The sequence below is a fragment of the Lithobates pipiens genome, unplaced genomic scaffold (genome assembly GCF_037356315.1).
Source record: "Lithobates pipiens isolate NorthernLeopardFrog02 unplaced genomic scaffold, aLitPip1_a1.2 Scaffold_3, whole genome shotgun sequence".
NCBI classification, from domain to species: domain Eukaryota; kingdom Metazoa; phylum Chordata; class Amphibia; order Anura; family Ranidae; genus Lithobates; species Lithobates pipiens.
The window spans coordinates 61,390,823-61,411,888 of NW_027507790.1; the positions used below are offsets into that span (position 1 = coordinate 61,390,823).

General features: G+C 41.9%; 1 protein-coding gene across 4 annotated transcripts in view; it reads right to left on the minus strand.

Moving 5' to 3' along the window:
* Positions 1-21,066, minus strand: part of SFSWAP (splicing factor SWAP) — a 222,696-nt gene that overhangs the window by 49,565 nt on the left and 152,065 nt on the right. For 3 of the 4 annotated variants that reach the window (XM_077461776.1, XM_077461774.1, XM_077461777.1), the window contains 3 exons: positions 8,573-8,823; positions 7,623-7,676; positions 1,332-1,454 (listed from right to left, as the gene is read on the minus strand). In XM_077461776.1, the coding sequence (XP_077317902.1) occupies positions 1,332-1,454; positions 7,623-7,676; positions 8,573-8,823 (428 nt within the window). The remainder of the gene's footprint in view (positions 1-1,331; positions 1,455-7,622; positions 7,677-8,572; positions 8,824-21,066) is intronic. The other variant, XM_077461775.1, reaches the window with a different exon arrangement.

The following is a 21,066-nucleotide window of genomic DNA, read 5'->3' on the forward strand; positions in this document are numbered from 1 at the left end:
TGGCAGGAAGGCGTATAAGTGCCCTGTATTGAAGTGGTTAAAGTATATCTTTCTGGTTACTGGTTTCCTGCTCAAGAGGAGAGTGTCTATCACTCTAAGCAGCCTTTACCTCTGAGGATCTGGCGCTCACAAACCAAGCCGTCAGATGGAAGAACTCCGGTCTGGGGTGCAACACTGCACCCTAGTTTTCCTGGAGTCCGGAAGCTTCCAGGGAGGTGCTACTGAAAGCACTTTCAAGGTTGCAAACCACGCCCTCCTTGGCAACCATGGAGCAAACCAGGAGGAAGCGGGCCGAAGATCAGCTGAGTTTTTGAATGACTTGAAGAATCAGCGCCAGAGGAGGAAAGGCTTAAACCAATGGGAACATCCATTCCTGGGCTAGGGCATCCAGGCCCTCTCACTCTTTCCTGAGAGAGGGAGAAGAACTTCTTTACCTTCCTGTTCTTGAAACTGGATCTTGAACCAAATTTTTGGACTAATGCCTGGAATACCTTGGGGTTCAGCTCCCAGTCTCCCTGTCTGACAAGTTAGTGACTGAGGAAGTCTGCTTCCTGATTGTCTGCCCCTTTTATGAAGACTGCTGACAGTGAGAGTACTGTGCTTGGCCCAGCTCAAAATCTCCTTTACTAAATCCAGAAGGGCTTTGGATCTGGTATACACCTGGCGATTTAGGTAGGCTACCGCTGTGGTGCTGTCTGAGTGAATCTGTATTTCTTTTCCTAAGATTTAGCCTTCAAAGGCCCTTAAGGCTTTGCTCACTGCTCTGAGCTCCCTGAGGTTGGAAGGGGATCTGGCTACCCCCTTGTCATAGGTGCCCTGGCTTTTTTTCTAGATGGGCTCCCCAACCCCAGGGCACTTGCATCTGAGGTGAGCTTCAGTGGATCCCACTGACTCCATGGTCTGCCTTTTTCCAGATTTCCTGTGACGTTTTATTGAACTGGCAAATGTCACCTGACATTCGGCCAGGGGTGTACTAGGCTTAAGGCTGCAGACATCAGATCTACTTGCTCTATTACAAAAGGGCCAAAACCCTGTTTAGACTTTTCACAAAAGAAAAAAGATGTCCACCCTCCTATGACCCTAGCAAAAAAAAGTGATGCATGCTAGGTAGAGGTGGTGTTCAACCCTCTTGTAGGCAGCAGTAGTATAAACGTACTGTATGATTTCCTGTGTACCACAATGTATGTGAAAGAAAGTGATTTAGCAAACTAAATCTCAGCAAATGAGATCTTAATAAATCTATTTAAGACAGACAGGCATTTTGCCCAATGTGGGCACAGTTAAAGTCTCTAAGCAAAACACATTATATACGATGTGAAAAATAGTTTTACCGTGATCGTTTCCTGCTGTTTCCAGGAGTGTATCCAGCACGATAAGAACATGAAACTGTCCGGTCATCTTCTCTTCTCCTTTCTGATGACTGAGAAACTTTTCTCGGTGACCGTGAGCGAGATCTAAAATAATGAGAAGCAATAAATGGCATACAAAAACATCTTAAAAGTCAGGGGTCAGAAAGCAAGACATTTGACAGATTTGGCTATATGCTCATCATGAATATGGTTGGCTTCAGTAGGTTCAAAGTAACAACATGCATAGATAGATCTTGCATAGAACCTTTTGTCAGCGAGGCAGAAGTCATTACCTCTCAGGTCACATATCAACTGGGTATGCTGTGTGCGTTTGCAACTAATCGCTACCATACCACCCAAATAAGATAAACACATTCTGAATAGGTACTAATGCATGGGTAATAGCCCTACCTTCATAGCAATCTCCATAAAAATAGGATTTTTAGGTGCATGTAGTAAAATTATTTTCTCTGTTTAATAAAGGACACAGAGGAGTTCTTAAATATTTGCCAATTAGGTTATAGATCCCCCTTCAGAAGTAGGATTCTAGCCACAAAAGCAGGTCCAAGCAGTGCCCCAAGTCCAGGGGCAGTAGCAGCTGGAGGCTAAATTGCCATCTGCTAGTTCAGTCACAAGCCAGTACATAGAATAACTGGCCACAGACATAATTAGAGTGTAGTGTCCATCAAAGAATGCAGAAAAAAGCATTTTACGGTGAGTACAAAACTTGCAGAAGAAAAAAACATTTTTAAGCGCATAAGCATAAAGTGCAAAGAACTTAACTTCATAGCTTAGTCAGGAAACCATGGGGTTGATTTACTAAAGGCAAATCCACTTTACACTAGAAGTGCACTTGGAAGTGCAATCACTGTAGATCTGAGGGAAAGATTGAAATGAGGGAAAGCTCTGCTGATTTCTATCATCAAATCATGTGCAAGCAAAAATGCTGCTTATTTTTCCGTACATGTCCCTCTCAGATTTACAGCGACTGCACTTCTGAGTGAACTTGTAGTGTAAAGTGTATTTGCCTTTAGTAAATAACACCTCAACTGTACTCTGCAGTGTGCCAGGTAGTGAAAAAAAAATGTTCTACTTAAAAACAAATTACCTCCTCATGTTAATGTGTGCCCTCGCCAACCTGACCTGTTCATGTTTGAATGTTAACAATCTAAACAAACCAATTTTCCTTTGTGGATAACAATGCTGTGGCATAAAGTTATTCAAGCTCTCCTAAAGTAAAAGGCATACATAGACATTAAGTTTTAAACATTTCTCAATGTTACATAGAATTTCTATCAAACATCTTTGATAACAGGGGAAGGAATACTGCCGCTTTTTTGGTGTCAGTGGTAGGAATCATGCCCTATTGTTGGTGCCAGTAAAACTAGTGCCCAAAGGGCCAGATAAAGGCAAGCAAAGGGCTGCAAGTTTAAAGACCGCTGGTTTAGACTCTAGAACTATTTAGTATTTTAAGTGATGTAATGAATGATACACAATTTACAACACATACATGGATGGGAGGTTACAGTGCAATGCTACCAGAATAGGATTTTTTTGTACTCACCATAAAATCCTTTTCTCTGTAATTCACCGACTGACACAGCTTCTCTTTAGACCATTGGGTTGTTATGCCACCTTCAGGAGAAGACTAGGCATTACATGTTAACATGTGATAATAAAACTAGAACTTTCTAGTTCTGCCCAATGGGCGGTCCCTTAGGCAACAACCCCTCAGCATGCTACTGCAGCCTCTGTACGTCAACAAGCAGTATAACTTACGACAGTGGAAAAACCACCACAAAAAACAGGGTGCTCCTCAACGGAGAAGCAATACCCTCAAACCACACCAAAAACTGCGGTAACAAATGCAACAGTGCATTAACTTAAAAGGTACTGCGTTTTTACCCCCCAAAAAAGGAAAAAATTGCATATGCAATTGCAACTATACAGCTGCCTGCAAAACTTTGCACCCAAAACAGGCATCACCCGATGCACTGACATGTACCTTGTAGAACTTTGTAAACGTGTGGACAAACGACCAGGTCGCCGCTTTACACACCTGAGCGACAGACGCTTGATGTCGGAAGGTCTAAGACGTTACGATTGCCCTCGTGGAGTGGGCCGTGACCGGAAAGGGGGGCACCTGCCCGTTCAAGGTGTAGGCTTATACTACAATATGTCTGATCCACCTGGAAATGGTGGCTGACGAGACCGCTATGCCTTTCTGTGGACCAGCCACCGAAACAAACAGTAAGTCTGATTTCTGGAAGGGAACAGTGGCAGACAAATACACCTTCAGAGCCTGAACCACGTCCACAGCATGAAGGGCCACCTCCTTAGGATGTGTCTGCTTAGGACACAGAGATGGTAACACAATGTCCTCATTGATGTGAAACGCCAAGACTACCTTCAGCAGGAAGACTGTTGCGGACGCAACACCACCTTATCCTTGTGGATAACCAGATAGGGCGACTTGTAGGACAAGGCCGCCAGTTCCGAAACCCTCCTGGCCGATGTAATGGCCACTAGAAAGACCACTTTCTGGGAAAGAGTCAACAGGGGAAACTGATATTTTCAAATGGCGGTTTCTGAAGCGCCGATAATACCGGGTTCAGATCCCACGGGGTCAACGGACGCACCAGAGGGACTACATGTCGCACCCCTTGAGCAAAAGTAATCACTATAGAGAGTGAGATGGCAGGGGTCGCTGAAAAAGGACAGCCAAAGCGGATCTTTGTCTTTTAATGGTGCTTAACGCCAATTTCTGGTTCATCCCTTGCTGAAGAAACAGCAGGATCTTGGATATAGAAAAGGAGCGCGGATGCCATCCTTTCTCACACATTGAGATGCAGGCCTTCCAGGTACGAAGATATATCTTCTGAGAAGATTTCCGTGCTCTCAACATAGCTGGGATCACTGAGTCCGACAGACCCCGGTTCCTCAACACCTGGCTCTCAATAGCCATGCCGCTAAAGCCAGTGATGGTAAAGCAGAATGAAGAATCGGACCTTGAGACAGAAGGTCCTCTCGCAACGGCAGTCGCCAGGGAGCGTCTGCCACCAGGCCCACTAGGTCTGCGTACCAAGGACGTTGAGGCCAATCTGAAACAACCAGTATTACTGGGATCCCCTCAGCTTCCTCTCTGCAAAGCAGACGTGGTAACAGTTTCAGTGGAGGAAAGGCGTAGATCAGCTGGTATTGATCCCACAGAGCCACCAGCGCTTCTGACGCGTCTGCCCGCGGATCTCTTGTCCTGGACACGAATCTCGGCCACCTTACGATTGAGACGGGAGGCAGGAAGATATAAGTCTGGTGTGCCCCACCACATGCACAGTAGCCTGAACACCTCTGGATGCAACACGCATTCTCCTGGGTCCAGCATCCAACGACTTAGATAGTCCGCCTGCCAGGTCACCACACCCGGGATGTAAATGGCCAACAGGGCCGATACATGTTGCTCTGCCCACCGAAGTATGTGAGTGACCTCCCGTGCAGGGCGGCAGAGCTTCTTGTTCCTCCTTGGTGATTGACGTATGCAATAGCAGTGGCGCTGTCTGACTGGATCCTGATCGGACACCCTTGCAGTCTCATTGACCATGTGGAGAGGCATAGCTTGATCGCTCTCAGTTCGAGCAGATTGGTCGGCAACTTGGATTCCTCCATCGACCAGAGGCCCTGAGTCTACCGAACTCCCATTACTCCCCCCCAGCCGAATAGGCTGGAGTCCCTTGCGATCACCGTCCATTTCAGATGTAGGAACGACTTCCCAGACTGAAGAACTGGGGACCTCAGCCACCAGATCAGGGAACCCCTGACTAACTGGCTCCCCTGGATCTGTCGGACAATGGAGATCTGTCCCACTTCGTCAAGATCTCCTTCTGCAGGACTCTGGTGTGGAACTGGGCATATGGTACTGCCTCGAAGGAGGCCACCATGAGTCCCAGGACTCACATGTAGAAGCACAGCGACGACCACTTGCGGTTCATCAGCAGTTTTACCGTGGCTCAGAGTCTGCATCTTGCCTGAAGGGAGAAACCTCTCACTTCCCTGGAGTCCAGCAGCAAGCCTAGGCACGCCACAACCTTCACTAGACAAAATAAAACTGAGGCTGCAGTAGCATGCTGAGGGGTTGTTACCCAAGGGAACACCCCTTCAGCGGAACTAGAAAGTTCTAGTTTTATTATCATATGTTAAAATGTAATGCCTAGTCTTCTCCTGAAGGTGGCATAACAAACCAATGGTCTAAAGAGAAGAAGCTGTGTCAGTCTGTAAATATAAGAGAAAAGAAAATTATAATCTTTCCAAAAACACAAATAAAGCACCACTGAGGCCCTTTTTTCTTTTAACCTAACTTAATACTGGCATTGCTTTAATGCAAAAGGAAGTGCACTCCTGTAAAGCAGAAGAGAAAAGCTTTGGTCATATTCCTCTTTTAAAACCACTTTACCAAATGGCACAACATTCACATGGTTTCCCCCAAGATTGTAGATGACAAACATTTCCAACAATACTACACTCAAGATTCCTTTTGGAAATCGATTCCTCACTTTTTCTGGATCTAGAAAAAAAGATAAAATCAAGCAAGAATTCGAGTGGTGCACTCACGAGACCACCAAAGCAACATGTACAACTGGAACAATACTTTACTCCTCTTCCCCTTTGGGGGTCTACCCTGGCTGCAACATCCACTCCTGACAAACCCTCACAAAACACCCACTTATAGAATCCACTTACACAGTAACCCCCAAAATCTATAAAACAAAATCTTGACCCTCCCTTCCCTAATGACACAGGATTTGGAGAAACACAATTTTACTCTGTGCCATACAAGATGTACCCTAAATCTGATACACACAGGAGACGTTATTTCTTGACAAACTACTGGGAGTCCGGTTAGCCAAATCGTATAGATTTCATCATGACCTACTCCAACACTATATACCTTCAATCTCCACTGCATGTTGGTGTTGCAACTCCTAAAGTGACATGATTCTTCAAATCTTCTGGGAATTACCCAAATCCCCCCATCGACAGAGCTGGAGAAAAGCTAAACAAATCTGCTAAAAAAACTCACTGCTGTAAACTTGGAAAACAATCTCATCTTATCCATTTCATGTCATACATCTCTTCATCAAATGCAGCTAGAAGATGCATTCTGGATCTGTAAAAGCATACAACTCCTACATTGGAACAGTGGTTTTTAGAATGATTGAAAGCAATGCTAATGGAAGATCTTGTGTCCTTGCTCTACAGAGAGGAAACATTCTGGACTGCCTAGTTTTACTGGGTGGACTTCCAACACTACGGCTAATTTTTATATTCCTCCACCAATTGTCAATACCTCCATAAACATAAATTTCCATCTTCTTCAATTCACTGCTCCTGCAGCTGAGTCTCTCGCCACAGACAGCACCTTTTCTTCTCTCGACCCTCTCACTAGTTCCATTACTCTCCTACCCATTTCCTTTTGCCATTGTTAGTGGGCCCTTCCAACTTCTCTTTCCCCTTCTAGTCCTCTATATCCTTTTTCCCCTCACAAACCAGTCTTTCCCACATTTATATTTCGCATTCATTCCCAATCTTGACTATAGTTATCCTAGAAAAAAATGTGTGCTTTCTGATATCACCTTTTCCAATCATAAAATGTACACACTCTTTACTATTATGCAGAAATAAAATATAAAAAATATGTAGACAAATTGATTTGAATCTACAGGTTACCTTAATGTCTAAGGTGTCATCTATAGTTTTCAAACAAGTGAATAGCCCTGTCTTCAGAACAAAAGGTTCACACTGCTTCAGTTATCAGAGTGTGTATGCAGAGTAGAAAAACAGATTCCCTCAGGTATCAATTTTCAGTTACATGATTTTAAAAGGCAGTAAAAAAGCAAGAAATTAACTGAATGGTTTAGCCTCTGGATAGGACATAAAATTAATAATTTTTCACTAAAAAAACAATATTCGTTTATACAGCTAAAAGGAGGAAAGAGAGAAAACTTAAAATCACTGTCTTCAGACAAGAACACAGTATGAAATCACAATATTCTGTCCCATGACAACTCTGATCTAATTTTCAGCAGCAACTATGGTTATATATACACACAACTGTGTGACAAGTAGTAAAGCAGATTTAAAACAGAAAGCGTAATTAAAGTGATACTAAACACTGTTTAATTCACATTGTCGCTAATATTTCTTATGTGGATGATGGCACTAAGTATTTTACTAAAAAAACAAAAAAAACAAACAAAAACAAAAACCACATCCAAGTACCTTTTTCCTAATTGATATACAGCGGTCACATGATCCAGATCTTTCCCAGCCTGTCTGCAGGGAAACATAAGCAGGAGGAGCTTTTAGTCCTCTGCTGTCGGTCAGGTTAAAAAACAAAAAACAAAACAAAAAACAGCCTTTGGGATAGAGAGTAAATTAAGTAATATCAATACTCAGTTTGAAATCATCATACAAATATATATATTTGAAATCAAATATTTTTGGCAATAACATGGTGTGGGCATATTTCTGCCAGTCACAGCTTGTGTCACCTCTCTCCAGCCTGTGTCCTAGAACAAGGAGGAGAAGCCACCATCAATCAAGATGTAATATCCACCCCCACTGTGTATAGATGGTTAGTTATGGAGGAGGATGAGTAGGCTGTCACTTATCACTGTGTATTTATATGGGCTGCTCAGAAGTGATAGGAAGGAAATACTCAGCATAGCAAAGCACTGAAAACGGAGCATGTGCAGTAGCTGCTGAAAGTGCTCTGCATTGGGAACATGAACAGAAGGTGGAGATAAGAGGAACAGCAAAATACATAAAACCAATCCCATAGCGAATGAGTATGAACAGCATGTAATACACCATTTATTGATAGTTTTTTTTTTTATTATGTGGGTTTAGTGACACTTTAAAGTAACTTGATTTGTGACATTTCTATGAATATTAACTGATTTCTATTTTTTTCATCCCCAATTTTTATCTGATGCACTTTATTTGGATGACTTATTTTGTTGGTTAAAAATAAAAAATAAAAAACTTGGAACCTGAATAAGTGTTGCACACTTTCAAGTGCTTGCTTATAACCCTGTCAGTATGTACTTTTTATATCAAGGATAGCTCAGAAATTCTCAAAGATCACATTGTAGAGGTCTTACTGTAACTGGAATACTTAATGGTATAGAAATAAGATTACTTTTGCATAAGCCTGATCTGAAGCCTACCTGGAGCGTCTAACTGTTCTATAAGCTGTAGGAAGAGAATGCTTGACTTTTGAATGGGAACGGGATTTGGAATCATAATGAATCTTTGGAGAATGTGATCTTGAACGGGATCTTTTTTTCCTTTTCTTCTTCTTTTTTTCCCTTTCTGATCGAGAGTATTCTTGAGTTGGAGACCTTGTTGTGATAGGATACTCTGTAGTAGGCACAATGATATCTTCTGGTAAAAGTCCATAGTTCATGGTGCTCCCAGCCTAAAAATTGGAAGAAAAAAAGTTCCAAATAAGAAGGGATTTTTCTCCTAACAACTCAGATACAAACAATATCGAATTTAGGAGAGTTTTATTTTTTTCACATAAGTATTTTCTCACAATTAGGCCTTAGACCACTGCTTGATTTAAAGCAATCCACTGAAGCATATAACCTGCTGCACATTTGGTATGCACTGAATGCTGCATCCTGCAGTTTTATTAGGTGGATGTAAACCGACCCTTACTCTTTGCATGAATTTCATAAATGCAGAGCAGAAAAGAAGAACATTAATTCAACATAAAGAAGTGAATGACATCAATGAAGAGCAAATTAAACAGGACAGATTACGTACAGATCTGGCCAAAGCAAATTGCAGTCTTTTCTGTGACCACAATCCACCGCAGCTGTCAGAGAATAAGACCTACAATACATGTTCACAACCATCATCTCTAGAATATCATATCTAGAATATTTGCCTAATTGCAGGGCTGTGTTTGAATTGCTTGGTTGCCTTACCAATGCCAATTTCTACAGCTGGACCAAGAAAATGTTTGTTAAAAAATGCAATCCTTCAAGTTGAGCCAAGTACTAAAGTATGTAGCTTTTACAGCTCATTCAAACTTACCCGTGTTTTTACCAGGTATTTTTCACTAAATAAATGGAGACGCATTATTCATGTTGTAATGCACATCAATGAACATAGACAGGCTATAACATGCACAAGCATCAATGGCACAACACATTTTCTTTTTATTAATTTCAATGGAAAAACATATGTATCTGTTAAAACTGTCAAGTGGGTCCATAGACTCGCAACACAAGCCCACAAGGAAGGTTGCAAAGTGAATATACAAATATTTTCTGGAACAAACAAATGTGGACCACTGCTCAAACACTGGCCTCTCACGGATTACATGTGCTAACCTTTACTGTGTGTAACCTGTTTAAAATATACATACGGTGCCTTGCAAAAGTATTCACCCCCCTTGGCTTTTTACCTATTTTGTTACATTACTGCCTTTATGTTTTTTTAAATCTGAATTGGCGATGGATCAGAACACAATTAGAAAAATATATACATAAAACTATTTTTCAGAAAAACTGATAATTGTCACCCCCTTTGTTATGAAGCCCATAAAAGCTCTGGGGCAACCAATTACCTTCAGAAGTCACATAATTAGTGAAATGATGTCCACCTGTGTGCAATCTATGTGTCACATGATCTGTCATTACATATACACACCTTTTTGAAAGGCCCCAGAGGCTGCAACACCTAAGCAAGAGGCACCACTAACCAAACACTGCCATGAAGGCCAAGGAACTCTCCAAACAAGTAAGGGACAATTTTGTTGAGAAGTACAAGTCAGGGCTAGGTTATAAAAAAAAATATCCAAATCTTTGATGATCCCTAGGATCACCATCAAATCTCATAACCAAAATGTAAAGAACATGGCACAACAGCAAACCTGCCAATAGACGACCGAACACCAAAACTCACGGATCGGGCAAGGAGGGTATTATTTGGAGGAAGCACAGAGACCTAAGGTAACCCTGGAGGAGCTGCAGAGTCTGAAGTATCTGTACATAGGATGACAATAAGCCCATAGAGTTGGGCATTATGGCAGTGGCCAGAAGAAAGCCATTACTTTCAGAAAAAAAACAAAATGATTGCTGCCCCAGAATATGTCCAGCTATTGCGCTAGCGGGCCGGGGGGGGGGGGGGTTTCTTGCTCCCTGAGAGGGGATCCAGCCCTACCCACTCTACCCCCCAATACCCCCTTTCCTCTTATCCTTTCTTGCCATTTCAGCCCCCGCTCTGCTCTCTCTCCCTTTCCCGCTTTTCAACCCTACTTTTTCTTTCTTAACTTAATAAACGAAAAATACGTTATGTTCCGACCCCAGTTGACTGTTGCACGATACTCTTCCCCTATTTACAGTTATCCAGGTCTTTCGAGGGTTACAGAGCTGAAATCTATGACCTTTTGAGCAAAGGGGGATCCTCAGGGGATGGTGCCTTAATCCCATTTCCAATAGCTCACACAACTGTCTAGGTATCCTTCCCCTCGATTTTCTTACTGTTGGCTCTGTTTTCCACACACTACGATTGTCTGTATGCAACCAAATGTATCATACATCCTGTGAAGTTACCTCTGTATTGTTTGTCGCATACTACTAAATAAAAAATAAATAAAATAATAAAAAAATGGCATGTTTTGAATTTGCGAAAAGTCATGTGGGAGACTGCCAAAATGTATGGAGGAAGGTGCTGTGGTCTGATGAGACTAAAATTTTACTTTTTGGCCATCAAAGAAAACGCTATGTCTGGCACAAACCCAACATCACCCAAAGAACACCATCCCCACAGTGAAACATGGTGGTGGCTGCATCATGCTGTGGTCACGTTTTTCAGCAATCGGGACTGGGAAACTGGTCAGAGTTGAGGGGAAGATGGATGATGCTAAAAACAGGGATATTCTTGAGCAAAACCTGCACCACTCTGTGTGTGATTTGAGGCTAGGACTGAGGTTCACCTTCCAGCAGGACTATGACCCCAAACACACAGCTAAAGCAACACTTCAGTGGTTTAAGGGGAAAAAATGTAAATGTGTTGGAAAGGTCTAATCAAAGCCCCGACCTCAATCCAATAGAAAATCTGTGGCCAGACTTAAAGATGACTGGTCACAAGTGAAAACCATCCAACTTGAATGAGCTGAAGCAGTTTTGCAAGGAGGAATGGGCAAAAATCCTAGTGGTAAGATATGGCAATCTCACAGAGACTTATCCAAAGTGACTTGTAACTGTGATAGCCGGTGGCTCTACAAAGTGTTGACTTAAGGGGGGTGAATAGTTATGCACATTGACTTTTTCTGTTATTTTGTCCTATTTGTTGTTTGCTTCACAATAAAAAAAATAAAACACACATCTTCAAAGTTGTGGGCATGTTCTGTAAATTAAATGATGCAAATCCTCAAACAATTCATGTTAATTCCAGGTTGTGAGGCAACAAAACATGAAAAATGCCACGGGGGTGAATACTTTTGCAAGGTACTGTATGTTGTACAGCTCTGATTTAGGTCATTTGCACGTGGAAGCTTCAGCTGGTTCAATGTGCATTTCAGTATTCTTCCCATTCCCCCAGGCACTGTGTACAGTAGACATAGACATGAAATGCTGGGAGTGGCTGTACTCCAGTGTATACAGCCATGCGGTCAAATAAGAGAACGGTGTATGGGCATACACAAAAATCAGAGCCCTAAGAAACATAAAATGGGGAGTGTCCAAGAGCAGATGTGTGGGAGGAGAGCTGTGCTGCCTGATGATTCTCTTCCCACATAATAGAGTTGCCACTATTGGGTCTGACCCCTTGTACCGCTCATCTCAAGTCTCCCCCTCCCCCCACGACTGCCAATGATAAAAAAAAAGGGTAGATTGGCTACAGGAACAATGCAAACTACCGAGTACCATATGCATCCTTCAAATCAAAGTGAAAGGTCTAGAGTGAAAAGCCAAAGAAGCTAAAATCAGCAAAACCTCCTCCATATTCTGGGCCTACCTTGGGGGGCAGAGGGTCAGGATCCACTTTCAGAATCTTACAGGATGCCAGAAACCAGAGGCCTACCATGTTGTTCCACCACGCATCCTTATTTTTCATCCCCTGAATTTTCTAAATCAAGATCTAGTTCTCTGAGGGGCCAGGAAACAGGAGATTCTCTGCTTTGAATACGCTGAGCTCCTGAACTTCCCAGACTATTCTGTGGATGCCCAGAGGGTCTGAAGGTCCTTTGATTAGATAAAGCACAGAGTTTTGTCTGTAAGGAAGATGGTATTCTCAGCCACTGCTAGAAGATCTAGCTGCTCACCAACTTGAACTAACCTGATGGCAGCATCTCTAAGGCTTAATGAACACGGGGCGTTTTTACAACCTCCCCTGAACGAAACGATTTAACTTGACAGATAGTAACCCACGTTTAAAACGTCTGTTTTGCCGCGTTTGCGTTTAAAAAAAAAGAGGAATTTATACACACACACACACACACACACACACACACACACACACACACACACACACACACACACACACATATATATATATTTTTTTTTTTTTTCAACATAGCCAAAAATGAAAAACGCCTGTAAACGAAAAGCATGTAAAATGCGAGTCAACACGCTTAGAAGCGTTTGGCGCTTGAAATGCCACTAAGCTCAGCTCAACTGCCTAGAAATGACTATAAATTAGCCTGTGTACATGTACTGATAAGATAACAGAGGAGTTCAGGAGCAGTTGAAAAAAAATCCCCAACTGCTCCCAAGTCAGTTTAGCAGCAGCAGTGTACATGAGGCCCTAGGAAGAGTTAGCAGTTGATCTCTGGTTTTAATATCGGTTTACAACCCCAGCTGGTTTGTTACCATGTTTCGTGTAGGGATCCATGCACACCCTAGTTCTTATGGATGTGCAGGATGGAAAAGATGTGGGCTATTTTACGATTTGTTTAATTTTGCACTACAAAGTATAGGTAACACAAATGTGCCTTTATACTATGAATCTCTCCTATAATTGGTCCTTCGTATATGGGGTGACTTCCTCTATTCTGGATCAAGTTTGGGACCTAGTAGCAAGCAGAAAATAGTTTTCGGTGTTTACATCAGAAAGCAGCGTTTTCACTGTGTTTGAGAGCCATACGATATTATGCAACATATTTGTATAATACTGCACTACTCTGGATGGCCCGTCAGCGCATTGCGCAGTTGTGCAGCAACACAAATTGTCACTTTACGCACTTCACAAAGCACTGCACTCGCCAAAACAAGGTTGTTTTCATGCCGATTCATAGTGACCAGTCTTGGCTTCATGAAGGGGAAAGGAATGAACATAAAATCATTCACAATTATAGGAAGGGCTAGTCGGGATGCAGTCCTAGGAGTGGTAGCTTCCCTTGATGCTAAAGGGATTCAACTCAGTCGAATGAGACCCACCTGTGGGTGGTACTGAACAAATTTGGTTTCAAAATTCATCTCTTGGATACAATGTTTATATGCCTCGCACACAGCTAGGGTATAAGCCAATGGTGCACTATCATCACCCTTTGAGCTACTTAGAAGAATGGAAATGACGCAGCCATGTCTCAAGGGGTCATTTGTCCTAGCTACGTTTCTTAGGAAGTGTGGAAGGTTTAACTGTGGTCCCTCTGAAGGAAAAACTCTTTGTATGTTGATAAGTTAAAAATCCAAATTTTTTGCTAGAAATGTACTTAGAACCCCCAAATATTATATTTTTTTTTTAGCCAACCCCAGAGAATAAAATGGCGATCATTGCAATATTTTATGTCACATGGTATTTGCGTAACAGTCTTTTAAATGCACTGTTTTGGGGGAAAAAAAAACGAAACAGTAAAGTTAGTCTAATTTTTTTGTATAATGTGAGAGGATGTTACACTGAGTAAATGGATACAAAACATGTCATGCTTTGGAATTGCGCACACTCGTGGAATGGCGACAAACTATGGCACATAAAAATCTCCAAAGGCGACGCTTAAAAAAAAAAAAAAAATTTAACGGTTACCAGGTTACAGAGGAGGTCTTTTGCTAGAATTATTGCTCTCACTCTGATGATCGTAGCAATACCTCACATGTGTGATTTGAACACTGTTTAAATATGCGGGTCGCGACTTGTGTATGAGTTTTCTTTGCTGGGCGAGCAAGCAGCAACAGAGGCGCTTTAAACATTTAAAAAAAAAAAATGTACACTTTTTTTTCTGATCACTTTTATTGCTGTCACAAGGAATGTAAACATCCCTTGTGACTGTAATAGGTGGTGACAGGTACTCTTTATGGAGGGATCAGGGGATCTAAAAGAAACCAAATCCCTCCTCTGAACTTAAAAGTATTCCGATCGGCAAAAAACGGCAGTTCTGAATACTGCCATTTTTAAATTGGTGCCATTGGCAGCCAAGTAAACCGGAAGTGAAGTGATGTTGCGACGTTGCTTCTGTGTGTTTACATAGGAGACGTGATCAAAGCCGTTTCCCTTCATTCCAGTCTCAGCCTAGCCAGCTGATGTGCCGGATTATGGATCGGGTCTCCTGGTGGGACGACACTCCCTCCCGCTTCTTTAGGATAACAGCCGAGCGGCTATGAGCTGCATTGGTTATCACTAAAAAGCTAACCGCTGGCTCTAAGAAATGGTACCGGGGTGATGCCCCCCGTTTTAACCACTTCAAGCCATGAACGCAAATTTGCATACGGTTGGCGCTAAGGGGATAAGTGGCTGTAAAGCCATTATGATATGAGCAATCAAGAACAAAAAAGTGGAACCACAACAAATGGGACTTGAAATATGCCTCTGAAAACAGACTACTACAAATTTGTATATATATATATATATATATATATATATATATATATATATATATATATATATATATATATATATATATATATATATATATATATATATATAAAAAAAATAAAAATAATACAGATCTTTATTAAATTGCATGTTAAGAACAATAAACAGATATTATAGTGAATATCCAACAGCACTGAATATATTCACAGAGCTAATGCATAACGAATATAGAAGGTTAATGATTTCCCATAGTGCAAGCCTACGAGTTTCACAGGGCCGCCCACTTCTTCAGGAATCATATGTAGCATATAGCTCTAACTATACATGGTAGTCATCAGAAGCAATGTGGATCCAATATAAAATTAAAAGGAAAAAGAAAATCTCCAAAGTGAAAGTTTGAGATGGATCAAACTTCCGTGAAGGGCATAGGCTCCCCTCTCTTCAGTCAAAAATCTAAATCTAAATTCTGACGATGATCAAACAAGCATTCGCTTGTTTCATCATTCTCTCTGAATTTTGATTTTTGAATGAAGAGGGGGATCCTATGCCCTTGCAATGTTTTTTTGGCGCAGGTTCTCCGAGATATGTAGGGTCTAAAAGACCCTGCACGACTCCTCTGCTCTCCATGAAATCACACTGCAAAACATTTCCCAGCTGAGCTAGCCAGGGACATTGAGAGCTTGACCCGGAAGTGAAGTCAGAGGCGTCGCTTTCCGGGTCACAAAAAGAAGGGGAAGAGAGCGGATGTGTCAGCTCTTCTCCTGCCCCTCCAGCTGACAGCATCCACCATGGAGCTCCCGTGTCCCCAGATGGGCAAGCGGAGCCCGATGAGCATAGCAAGGCGCGGCAGTGGCGCCGGTACTGAGGGTGTGTGAGCAGAATCGGGCAGCAGCATTGCCACATGAATGCTCTCACCTGACAGGCAGGAATCTACCCATCAGTTTCACACACAATCCTGGTGGCTGCAGCCACCGGACTGTGTGCAATACACCCCCCCCTCCCCCCCACTGTCATGTGATGTACGAACCTGGCGACGAAAGGGTTACAGAGAACAGGAACACTTTTTTTTTTTTTACCAAACACTTTAAGGGGTGCCACCACCTCCTTACTGAAAGCCATACAGATTGATTATTATAGTAACTTCTTGTGCATTAAAATTACTTGGGACAGCTCTTTGCTGTTTTCATTGGACCCTTCCACCCTGCAACTAATTACCAACACCCTCTCACTGGAGTTGAAACTCAGTGTGACATTTTCCAATATATTACTGATAATCTCAATTCATTACTTCAACAGTAATCCAAAAATATGCTTAAAAGAAATCTTTACCACTGACCCGTTGAGACGGATCACTCTCATAAAAATGACCTTTCTCCCTAAATTCCTTACATTCCATCCTTCCCTCTCTATGCAAACTCCTACCCCAATACCTAAAATAATCTTCAATACATTAGATCAGGTTATCTCCCCCTTCAAAAGGGCAGGAGTTACACCTAGGGTAGTAAAGACAACTTTACACCTACCCCTTTCTAAAAGGTAGGTCGGCACGCATCTAGAAATATTAAGCAGAAGTTTTAGTTAGTCTGTTGGTGGTTTTCTGAACTGACCCAGCTGTCACTGTTGAGGCCGCACTACTGGGTTCTTATTCTGAATTGAGTAATCTTGTAATTTGCGGCCCTCGTTCAGATGCGGACATTATCTCTTCCATAAGGGCTACCAATATCGAAAGGAAGCAGGTCAGGGAATGGTGTGATATGAAAAAACTTTGCCTCCATTTACTCCCTCTCTACCCCACTTTCATTCCCTAACTGACCATATTCTATGGGCCAGATTTGATATTAAAACCCTACAACACATTATGCCAGAGGGACACTTGGCCTGCTCTCCTCCAATGATCAAACTCGCCCTGACACAACCCTCTCCCCCCCTCACAGCCATTTGCAGGGAGAACCAGTGTACAACCATTTCTCCTCCCCCAGCTCTGAGCTCTATATGCAGCGGACAACAAAGGGTATGTGATCAGAGGAAAAAGGGTATTTGTAGGGCTGAAACAACGAATCGATTAATCGACAACCAGTCGATTATGAAATTAATCGATTACTATTTTCATAATCGATTCATCGACCAGTAACATAATGGGGTTACAAAAAATAAAATTAACCCTTTATAGTACAAAATAAGCAAATAATCGCTACTGTAAATATTACTCACAGTTCTACAGTAATAAAAAAATAAAATAAAAAATTAACCCCTAAGGCTGGGTTCACACCACAGCGATGCGGGAACGCCGCGAATCCGCGGCGTTTTCCCGCATCGCATGACTCCCGCCGGCAGTTCACACTGCCCTATGCGAACGGCTGGGAGTGTCAATGAAATGTTAATGACACCCCCAGATCTGTCCGCATATCGCAGTGCGATCTGCAGACTCGCACAGGAATCGGATCGCATGGTGTGAACACCCATGCGATCCGATTCTGTTGCGGACCAAAAAAAGGGTCCTGTGCGAGTTTGCTGCGGGAGCGATGCGAATTCAGCCATACTATCTGTATGGCTGAACTCGCATCGCTACGGAGATCGGATGTGATTTGCACTGCAGTGCGGTGCGAATCACATCCGGATCTCCCCCCGCAGCAGTGTGAACCCAGCCTTACAGTAGTAATTATCTACTTTTTTGTACTATAAAGGGCTCATTTTAGTTTTTTTTAACCCCATTATGTTACTAAACGTCTTAGACCTGGGTCACATCTATGTTTTTTTTTTTGGTGCTTTTTGCAGAAACGCAATACAGTTTGTTTACATGGTTTCCTATGGGACACATTTTCAGCCACTGCGTATTTGAAAAGGGTCAGGGACTTTTTTTTAATGCAAAACAGTACTGTTTTGGCTCAATATACTTCAATGGAGAGGCTGCAGAAAGGCATGTAATGCGTTTTTTGCAGCAATTTGTGTTTAATCTGCCCAACAAATTGGCCAAAAAAAAAAAAAGGCAAAAACGTAAACCGCAGCAAAATCACGTGCGCAAAAATCAAAACGCACAGCAAAAAGCACTGCAGAAACAGATCAAAAGCAAACTGCATAGGTGTGTACCGAGCCTTTTGATGGCCAAATGGATCAAAAGTCAGACGAGAATATTCATCCGAAAAATCTTAGTACATTTGCTGAAAGAATGTTGTTTGAAATTTTCACTTGTTTTTAACATTCCGTTTTTAAAATGATTGTAATTTCTGAACGAAAACCACAAACTGTCTAAAAATTCCTTTTGACCAAGAATTTTCTATTTCCAAATTTTCCTGTCACTCTGATTGAAAATGAACGTCGATTTGACCTCACTAACGGTTATAAAATCGAACGTTCCTAAAATGAATTTTTTTTTAAAGACTTTTTTTGTTTTTTTAATAAAAAAAATTATCTCTGAAGTTGATAATTACCATATTCACCCTTTAATAGGATATATCCTAATAGTATATAATATATATCGCCTCTAATAGTATATACAGTATATCTCCTCTAATAGTGAATCCAGTATATCTCCTCTAATAGTATATACAGTATATGTCTTCTGTCCCTAACCATATAGTTGGTTTATATTTACCACTGCATAGAGATATTTAAGAATAAATTGCCTTTTTTATTTTTTTTAAACTTTACATATTAACTAAATTATACAACACTTTTTTTTTTAAGGTTATTACCCGATTAATCTAAACAATAATCGGCCAACAAATAGATTATGAAAATAATCGTTAGTTGCAGCCCTAGGTATTTGTAATGTCTTCATATCTATACACAAAATGTTTTGCCTTTCATTTATATTTTAAACTGATCTTTTGCCAAGATGTGACGATGGATGTCAATACAGTGGGAAAGCTGCCATCAGGAGTGGACCCTCTAATTATCCTCTTGGGAATCGGAAAGTGGTTGCTATGCTGCTTTTTATGCTAAAGGACCAATACTTCCAAGATGAAAAACTACCTAAACCCCCCCTCCCAACTTTTCTACTAATCTACAAACTCGCACATTTGGTATAGAAACGCCCCCAAAAAATTGACTGAATTGGTCAGAATGGGCTGAAGCATGAAGTTTAACAATATAGCATCACTCAACAACTTATATCAACTTGGAGAACGAGACATCCATCAGTCTTAGAGTGGTGTAGACAGATTCTAATATGAGAACTTACATTTAGAAATGCAAACAAAATGGGTAGAGACCACTGTGCTGGTTGAAAAAGAAAAAGAAAAGGCGGACACTTGTCCTGTGTATGTCTGTCTGTCTGACAGAAGCCAGCCTTTCAATGCTGGTAAACTAGCAGCCACTCGACTCTCAATCAGTGCTCTCAGCCAATGATGGAGAGCGCCGATTGGAGTTTTCTGGGGGGGGGGGGGGGGGGGGGGGGTAGAACACAACAACTCAGCGGGGGAGATTGCTGAACTAACCTCACATGTCGAGCGGTCAGTTTTTTTCATGCAACCTGCTGGGTTAGTTTGTACCCGGCTTAAGACAAGTCCATGAATTGCAGTTCAAATTTCTCTGGTCTTACATATAGAATACAAGAACTAATGAATGGCTTTGATGCATTCTTTCCTCCCCTCTTTCCCCATTTCTTTACTACTCTTTATCCCATCCTTCCTTTACTCCTTTCCTTCCTACCTCTTCCTGAAGAATAGATGCTTTACACTATAGTCCCCAGAGAAGGTAGGCAATATGGGGCATTCCAGCTGTTGTTGAACTACATTTCCCATGAGGCATTGCAAGGCTGGCAGTTACAATTACTTACAGGGGCATGATGGAACTTTTAGTTCTGCAAAATATGGAAGGCCCCAGGTTGCCTGCCCTAGAGCAATACCACCTGCTCACCATCATCAATGTAACGCTTAACCACTTACAGACCGGACCATTTTGCTGGTCAAAGACCAGACCTCTTTTTGTGATTCGGCACTGCGTCGTTTTAACGGACAATTGCGCGGTCCTGCGACGTGGCTCCCAAACAAAATTGATGTATTTTTTCCCCACAAATAGAGCTTTCTTTTGGTGGTATTTGATCACCTCTGCGGGTTTTATTTTTTGCGCTAACAAAAATAGAGCGACAATTTAATAAACATCCCCAAAAATATATAAAAAAACATTTTTTTCCCTCAGTTTAGGCCGATACGTATTCTTCTACATATTTTTGGTAAATAACAAAAAAAAAAAAATCGCAATAAGCGATTATTGAGTGGTTTGCGCAAAAGTTATAGGGTTTACAAAATAGGGGATAATTTTATGGTTTTTATTAAATATTTTTTTACTAGTAATGTCGCGTATCAGCGATTTCTATTGTGACTGCGACATTGTGGCGGACACAGCGGACATTTTTGACACATTTTTGGGACCATTGTCATTTATACAATAATCACTGCTATATAAATGCAGTGATTCCTGTGTAAATGACACTGGCAGTGAAGGGGTTAACAAGTGGGTGGCAGTGTAGGGGTTAAGTGTTCCTAGGGGTGTGTTACTAACTGTGTGGGGGGGGGGGGGGGGGGGTTGGGCTTTCATTTAGTGAACACTGATCTCTGCTCCAATCACATGGAGCAGAGAACAGCATCACTAGTTGCTAGGCAGAATGGAGAAATGCTGTTTACATGGCATTTCCTCCATTCAGCCATCCCGTGAGACGATTGCGGGTATGCCCGCGGTGATCGAGTCCGCGGGACCCACGACATGGGGATCCCGACCGGCACGTGCAATGGCAGGGCGGCATTGAAGATTGGACGTACCTGTACACCAATATGCCTGCCCGTGCCATTCTGCCGACGTACATCGGTGTGCGCTGGTCAGGAACCGGTTAATCGAATATATAGTAGTTAGGTTCGCCTATTATGCACTATAAAACAGACATCACAATAGATTACGCTCT